The 8,630-nt window shown below is 41.0% G+C and overlaps 2 protein-coding genes across 2 annotated transcripts in view; one reads left to right on the top strand and one right to left on the bottom strand.

The window, feature by feature from the left end:
* Positions 1-8,630, bottom strand: part of LOC148128354 (vomeronasal type-2 receptor 26-like) — a 37,659-nt gene that overhangs the window by 11,642 nt on the left and 17,387 nt on the right. The window lies entirely within an intron of this gene.
* On the top strand, positions 493-5,214 carry LOC148128355 (vomeronasal type-2 receptor 26-like). The gene is made up of 3 exons (XM_087920191.1): positions 493-525; positions 3,050-3,179; positions 3,862-5,214. The coding sequence occupies exons 1-3, from the start codon at positions 493-495 to the stop codon at positions 4,764-4,766; spliced, it is 1,068 nt and encodes a 355-aa protein (XP_087776317.1). The 3' UTR covers positions 4,767-5,214.

Genomic DNA, 8,630 nt, shown 5'->3' on the forward strand with positions numbered 1-8,630 from the left:
GTGTATGATTTCTTCTTTTCAACTTTCCATTTCCTTGCTAGCCTCTATCCCTTTTTGCGCAGCTGCGAAGTCTTATCAAAATATGTCAAGGTCAACGGACAGAGGCCTCATCACCACCTGAAGATGCCCACATGATCATATTCAGAACTTTTAATTGGAAGAGACTTCTGGACTTCAGGGGGTGGGAACAATTCCATTTCTTTGTATGTGTGATCTGCGTGCCAAATTCTCAGTTTCGGAATTCCATTTGTAGCTTCCGTTTCATCCTACAGTAAAAGAATAACTTTGCTCTGAACCATGGAGTCTGGGTATTTCTTTCTTGGATTTTGAAAGGAGCACACATTGACAGCCTTTGGGAAAGGGAGTACTGGCCAGCTGAGGAGGAGAGATGCGGTTCTCCTCGACTCTACTGGTGGTCTTCCCCCTCTTCAGCACCTCTACGGGATGGCTTAGCCACAAATCCAGCCAGCTCGGGGTGCTCCAGTGGCAAGCATGGATCGAAACCATGCACTATCACCGATTTCGGTTTGTCGCCGAAGAAGCTCAAACTGGAAGTCCATGCTTACTTTGATTGTTACATGTGTATGAATCAAAATATCATTTTCTCCTCCTTTCTGAAATGCATAAATATAATAAGTTCATCCTTTTTTCTGCAGGCATACCTCCCATTATTTCTGGAGAAAATTCCTCCAAGGTGCATCTTAACGACAAATTAAATAGTGAGCCTTGATTATTCGTTTCGGTCCATAACAATTTCTAAATGATTACCAGTTGCTCTTTCATTCTAGGTTCTATTCTTTTCTAGCCAGGAAGGCAGCATAACCACCGTTCCTTGCCAGCCTTCACTTTTAAGGATTGGGAATTCTGGTCCATTTTCCAGTGTTTAACTCCCCTTGTTGGGTAAAGGGGAGTTAAATTCTGGAAAATGGACCAGAATTCACCCTATAGCGTCCTCTCCCTTCCAGCCTTGATTCTTGTGTTATAACGATGCAATTTTCCATTTGACTGAGTTGCTTCTCCATCACACATTCCTTGGGAGGAAAGAATTTCTTGTGGCCAGATTTCTATAGCTGGTATGCATCTTAGGAAGGCTCATAAGGCTGAAAGGCTCAGCTCCACTTTGCTCAGCCGTGGCACCTTCAGAGCCACCTTGCTCATTCCACCAAATACCCCTCCTTCTTTTCATTCTCCACCTCAATGTCCTTCCACTCTTACACCCATCCCCTGTGCCCCTCAGTGCTTCCTCGCTGTGGCGTTTGGTTTTCATGGTTTTGTGAGTTGCAAGTATACTTGATAAATTAGTAAGATTAGGGGCGACATGATGGCTGTCTTCCAACATCTGAGGGGCTGTCACAGAGAAGAAGGGGTTGACTTCTAATCCAAAGCACTTTAGGGCAGGACAAGAAGTAAGAGATGAAAGATTAAGAGAGAATTGAAGAAACGTTTTCTGACATTCTTATATTAGAAACAAAGAAATTGTCAACTCTGAAGCTGGCCTGTCTGAGGCCATTTTGAGACTTTTATGCTGACACACCAAAGGAGAGTGACAAGGAGGGGAGAATGCAGATAATTGGCATGTTGTAACTGAAACAAAATACTTGCTCTTGGGAACCAAGGACATTCCTGCAGGTGCTCGGAAGGAGGGGACAGGAGTTACCCAGCAACTAGACAGAAACATGATTGGACCATGTGACTAATTGTTTTGGGAAAGTGAAAAACATTTACTTTTAATTAGGTGGAAACTTCAGGAATAGTTGAGTTGGTTTTCACCAGCCTATGCCAATATGATATATCCAAAAAAATTGTTCTTTGTTTGCTGTGGGTGTGTTACTTGGAACCCTGACAGAAAAATAGAAAATGGACAGCAGAAAAAACCTAATGGTCCACCAAGTCTGCCGTTTGAATTTATCTTTTTTATTTCTCTTTACTTTATTATTCTTTACAAATTATTTTTATTTCATTTTAATTTGTTGTTGGATGATGGAAATGTGTTTATCTCAAGCATGTTTAAACTCAGATACTGATGATTGACCCACAACCTACACTGGGAGTTGCTTCCAAGCTTCCTCTTCTCTTTCTGTGAAGGAATCCTTTCTAACATTATTTCTGAACATCCCTCCTGTCACTTTGAGAGCACGTCCCCCATGCTCCTCATTCTTGCTTAGGATCGAAAATAATGCCTTCTAGAACCCTATTCATACCCTTCATCTATTCAAAGGTTTTAATCCTGTCGTTGTCCCCCTTTCCCTTCTGTCCACCAGTTGTTCATATTCAGGAAAATCTCCTAAGACGGTGACCAGCCCAGAATGAGAGCAGCCATTATGGATAGCCATTTGGGGCTTTCAGCCAATGATTCCAATTTCTGAAGATCTCTTTTCTTTCAGCTTCTTCCCTATTTGAGGAATGTCCAGTTCAACAACAGTGCTGGTGATGAAATCTTCTTCTCAGAAAATGGACTGGGATCTGCTGGTTATGATCTTCTGAACTGGGTTTTCCTGCCCAATTTATCGTTTGTCCCTGTGAAAGTTGGACAAATAGATCCTGGGGCTCCCCCAGGCCAGGATTTCACCATCAACTCCAATGCAATTGTCTGGTCAAGAAAGGTGAGCTGGAAGGTCCAAGAAATTCAGCAAAAGACTCATTCTCTTCAGGGGATTCAAAACTTCCTCCTTACTTGAAAACAGGTCACTGAATCAGAAATTTGGCAACCATCTGTTTAGAAAAACATGGTTTGCATGTAAAACATTTGATGTTCTGCTTGAAATCCAGGATGCATATAGAGCAGCCAACACGTTTTTCCATAGACGATTCCCATTCAATTAGATTCCCATGACTGTTTGTTTTAGGAAAGCTGTAGTTCAATTCCCAAGTCTTCTTTTATGTGCCAAGTCCCAGTACTAATCTCTAGAATCTATCTCCCTATAGCATTTCCTGGGTTCCAATAGACCCTTTGTAAACATGTTGACAATGGAAACAAAAATGTACAAATGAATACATGAAACATGTTAATTGCTTAGGCCACCTAGAGCATTTCTCTTTTCTCTTCTAGAAGGTGCCCTTTGCCAGGTGTGGCATCAAGAGGTGCCAGGCAGGAGAGAGGAAGAGAGTTCAAGAAGGCAAGGAAGTTTGCTGCTACCAATGTGCCCCTTGTCCAGAAGGGACTATTTCTAATCAGACAGGTAGAGCACACTTTCAGTGTAGATCTTCCAAGGTGAAGGAAACCATGCAGTAGAAACAACTATGAAGTTTTTTTTAATGGATTTGACATTTTTCAAAATATTCATCCTTTGCAGCAGAATCTTGGAGTTGATGGATCTAAATTATCCTCCTAGCCACCATTCCTGCTCCACAGAAATTTAATGCAGGATAGTTTCAGGGCAGAATTCATGGGTTCCCTTTCTAGATTTTCTAGTCCTTCTCTTGCAGCCCATCAAGAAAACCAGCAATCAAACTTTCTGTGAAGGAGTGGGTTGTTGAGGGTCAAGTTTTAATTTTTATTATTTAAGACGAGCATCTTCTGTCAGCGCTATCAGTCTCCCAGGAAGTTGATAGACCTGTTAGAGAAAGGGGAGATCTACCAAACTTTGTCTTCCTGCCCTTCCCTTTAGAAACACATAGTCAGAATGAGTCAATCCAAAATCCAAAGTAGAGAACTTGTTTCTCTCAAAGGTGCTTTTTCAAGAGGAAACTGGACTTTCTGGTTTTGCTTTAAACTTCTTGGATGAGAATTGAAGTCTTCAATAAAAACCAGAAATTCTAATTGCCTCTTGAAAAATCACCTTCAAAATTGAATAAATCAACATTCAAGGATGATTTGCCCCCTTTTTATATACCCCCAAATCTAAAGTGAGTTTATTTCAGATGCAGCTTCCTGTGATCCCTGCCCAGAAGACCAGTATCCCAACAAGGACAAGGTCCAATGCATGGCCAAGAAGCTCCACTTTCTCTCTTATCAAGACACCCTGGGATATGCTTTAGTTTCTCTCACTCTTTCTCTCTCCATGATCACATTGGGAGTCCTGGCAGTTTTCCTTAAACATCGTGACACACCAATCGTCAAGGCCAATAACAGAGATCTCACCTACCTCCTCCTGCTCTCCCTCCTGCTTTGCTTCCTCTCCTCCTTCCTCTTCATTGGTCAACCCAGGACGCTCACTTGTCTCTTCCGACAAGTTGCCTTTGCCATTCTCTTTTCTCTTGCAGTTTCCTCTGTCTTGGCAAAAACGGTCATGGTGGTTCTGGCCTTCATGGCCACCAAACCAGGGAATAGGTCAAGAAAACTCTTAGGAAAATCTCTGACCAATTCCATTGTCATAGCATGTCCCCTGATCCAAGCCGTTCTTTGTGTCACCTGGCTGGTAACCTCCCCTCCCTTTCCCAACTTGGATGTCCACTCCTTGACTGGTGAGATCATTTTTGAATGTCAGGAAGGCTCAGCTTCAATGTTTTATGCTGTCCTCGCCTACCTGGGTTTCCTGGCCCTCATCAGTTTCACCGTGGCCTTTCTGGCTAGGAAATTGCCTGACAGTTTTAATGAAGCCAAGTTTATTACTTTCAGCATGCTGGTCTTTTGCAGTGTTTGGATCACCTTCCTCCCCAGCTACCTGAGCACCAAAGGCAAGTCCATGGTGGCTGTGGAGATCTTCTCCATCTTGGCCTCTGGGACTGGTCTCTTGGCTTGTATCTTTCTCCCCAAATGCTACATTATCCTATTGAGGCCTGATCTGAATCAGAGAGAAAATATAATGAGGCATAAGAATGTCTGATTTATGTGGAACGTAGTAACTTTTACTTTAAAACTTTTATGATATTGAAAAAGTTAACAACACCAACCTAAATTCCTTTTTCTGGGAGGGGGATGAAATTCAAGATGGACATATCCAAGTCCTTCTTTTTGTGTAGAAAATATCAAAGGAGGAGAGGACCTTGGTCCTTTTCATGGGCTGCAGCTTTGACAACTGAATAAGAGGACAGACATGCATATCAGCGAGTGCTGGAAACAAAGCATGGAAATATCTCTAGTTTATGGTTCCTCTCTGAGTTTGGCATCCTTCCCAGTGTGTGTTATCTGCTGACGTCCTCCAGCCCTTATCTTGCCTGCTTTTTGTTGCTTTCTTCTTTCTTCTTGTAACTGTGTGGGAGTTTTTTTGTCTTCCGTCAAAGATATTCAGAGCTTGGAAGCAAAATGAAGGAATAAAATGGGCTTCACCTGTTTTCTGTGACTGTGTTTGTTTTGTATCCCACCCTGGGTCATCACACTAAGATACTGTGTCTGTCCTCATCTTATTTGACTCAATGGTGACTGGGTAGGAGAGACCCCACCCTGGACCTTCCTTATGTGAGGTACCACAGGGGTCAGTGCTGTCCCCTCTCCTATTCCACATCTACACAAGACCCCAGAGTAAGCTCATCCATTGTCAGGAGGTGAGAGAAATCACAATTATTCCATTAGAGAACAGAGCAAATGTAACTCCATGTATAGCCTCTGTGTAATCTAAGAAAATATAACAAGATATTAAGTAAGACATTGTGTAAGGATGTTATCTGTAAAGAAATAACAAGGTTATAAATGTCTTAAACATTCTGGTCAGAAAGCTGGTTGGCAAGTCAAAGAAGATAGTTCGGACGTTGAGAAATCAGTTGTCATACTAAAATTAATAATGCTGACAATAGTTGGATGTAGCAACTGCTAAGGGGAAGGAGATTACTGGAAATGAATAACTACTGGGATGGAATGCTGGGAAGAGGAAGATTGTCCACCCAGAAATCAACCAATAAAAATAAGGGACATTAATGGGCTGGAGTTTTGAAACCTTATTTAACCCTCATGTATCCCAATGTAAAATGTCTCCTGTGTGTCTACCCACATGAGAGTAGGAGTCCAGCCTTGGCAAACATTTCAATAAAAAAAGGTCTTATATTGTTCCTGTTGATATCAACCTGAGAAGTTGATTTTTTCACATGATATAAGGTATCCTTGATATGCTGATGATACTCAATTGTACAACTTTACTCCTGGTAAATTAAGCAGCACTCTACATGTTCTTTCCTGCTGGACACCCTGGAAACTTCCTGCTTGGACTATTACTATTGGGCTGTCCTTGAAGAGTAGCCAGAAACTTCAGCTGCTACAAATTGAAGCAGCAACAAAAGTTATGCATGTTTCTGGTAGGGCAGAAACATTATCGCTCTTCTTGCTAGTTGCATCGATTGGTCTCATCACAGCAGCGTTGGGGACTCTCTTATTATTTTATAAAGGTTTTAAGAAATGGTTGCCTTCTTAATTTACAATTTACAAAATGGGGAGGTGATAAGCAACCTGGGAAAGCCAAGGGAAATCATCAAAACCATAAAAAAGTGAAAGTTAGAATATTTTGGATATGTGGTCTTCCAGTTAGGCTCCCTCAAGGACGGACTGAATCCATGACCATCCACAGTTTCAGTTTGTGCTCACCGCTGGAGGGCCACGATCTACCTGATTTGGGGCTGAAGCCACCCCGTAGAGGTGGTTGAGAAAGGAGAGAATGCCAGCTGAGGGACAACGAGGTTTGAAACTCAAAAAGGGGGGAAAGGGACTTAAAAACTGGAGAGGAAAAAGCAGAAAGGAGGATTCCAGTAAGAAGCATTAAAGAGGGAGTGAGAAAAGGGGGGGAAAGAAGTTACAAAAAACAGAATCAGGAAATAAAGAAATATGGGAAATGAACAAGAATTAAAGGGAATAGTTTGATTGATGGACATAGAGATAATGGCTGAAATTACAACTAAAATAGAGGAGTCTGCATGGTGATAAGGGATTGTAATAGATTTAGAAATGAATGAGAGAGTTACAAAATAAGCCTAAGGGAAGTATTTGAGGGGAAAATTAATGAAGAATATTTAAAATAGTAATAAGATATGAAATTGAATATGAAAGATGAATATTTATTTTTATTTTATTTATTTTGATTTGTCAATTGCTTACAAGATAATAAGTATAAGTATATACATAGTTATGAATACTATGAAATGGGTACATATAAGAAAAATAAAAGAAACAATAGGACAGGGATGGTAGGCACGTTGGTGCGCTTATGCACGCCCGCTACAGACCTCTTAGGAAAGGGGTGAGGTCAATAGTAGACAGCCTAAGGTTAAAGTTTTGGGGGATTGGGGAGAAACCACAGAGTCAGGTAGAGTATTCCAGACATTGACCATTCTGTTGCTGAAGTCGTATTTTCTGCAATCAAGTTTGGTGTGGTTTACCTTGAGTTTGTATCTATTGTGTGCTCTTGTGTTTTTATGGTTGAAGCTGAAGTATTCATTGACAGGTAGGACATTGCAATGTATGATTTTATATATCATACTTAGATCAGACCGAAGATGGCGTAATTCAAGGTTTTCTAGGTCTAGAATTTTGAATCTGGTGGCATAAGGTATTATGCAATGAGTAGGGGAGTGGAGAAGTCTTCTTGTAAAATATTTCTGGACTTTCTCAACTGTGTTAATATCAGATACGTAATGCGGGTTCCAGACTGATGAGCTGTATTTAAGTATTGGTCTAGCAAATGTTTTGTACGCTCTACTTAGTAGTGTTATATTACCAGAGAAAAAGCTACTCTTAATGCCTTTTTGGCTATGTACTTATAGTGGGCTTTCACACTTAGATCATTAGAGGTGAATACTTCTGTCAGCTGGTGCTCCATTCAAAATCCAAGAAAGAAATACTTGGACTCCTTTAATCAGAGATAAGATATATTTTACTGGAAATCAAGTGGTAGCAACAAAAGAATTCTGAATCTGAGAAAATGGGTGCGTAAATCACATATACAATGTAATGGCAACATTCCCAACCCTAATAGTTCAATTGTCTCATCCAATTAAAAGTTGTATAGATCATCATGTGGGCATCTCCAGGTGGTGATGAGCCTTCTGTCCATTGACCTTGACATAGTTTGATAACGGGTTGCAGCTGCTCATACCGTAGGATAGAACCCTAAGCAAGAATGTACCCCCACCCACCCAGCTTATACAGTTCTGGTTTGTAACATCTCCAGCTCACTTCCCATAATCATCCCCCCCTCCTCCCCCTGTTACTTATGACAGCCGAAAGAAGCAAAGCGAAGGGAGAGAAATCTTGAAGGCTGACATTCGGCCCTCCCAGAAAAGAGACGTTAGTCCTAAAAAAGATTAAAATAGAAGGTAATAGAAAATATACATGTAACAGCAACATACTAATTTTTAGGGTTTATCAGGATATTTAATACGAAATGTCTTGATAAGTGTAGGAGCTCTAACATCCTTCTCATTCACCCACTCAGTCTGGGAAGGAGGAAAATGTTTCCAAGCAACCAAATACTGCAGTCGACCCCTTTGTTTTCAAGAACCCAAAATTTCTTTAACTTCAAAATGTTGTTCACCTTCAATTCGCAATGATACAGGGGGATCAACCTGAGTTGGTCTCAAGTCGGAGGGTTTGTTCAGGTTTTAAAAAACTAACATATAAAACAGTGTGGATCCGTCAAAGAGTTTTTGGTAATTTCAGTTGGACACCCCCAGGGTTCACAATTTGCTCAATTGAGAAAGGTCCAACATACCTAGGTCCAAGCTTTTTTGACTTTTGTGTAGTCTACAAATATCCGGTGGATAAAAAG

The sequence above is a fragment of the Pseudonaja textilis genome, chromosome 1 (genome assembly GCF_049901715.1).
Source record: "Pseudonaja textilis isolate UNSWEBS1 chromosome 1, rPseTex1.2, whole genome shotgun sequence".
Taxonomy (NCBI): domain Eukaryota; kingdom Metazoa; phylum Chordata; class Lepidosauria; order Squamata; family Elapidae; genus Pseudonaja; species Pseudonaja textilis.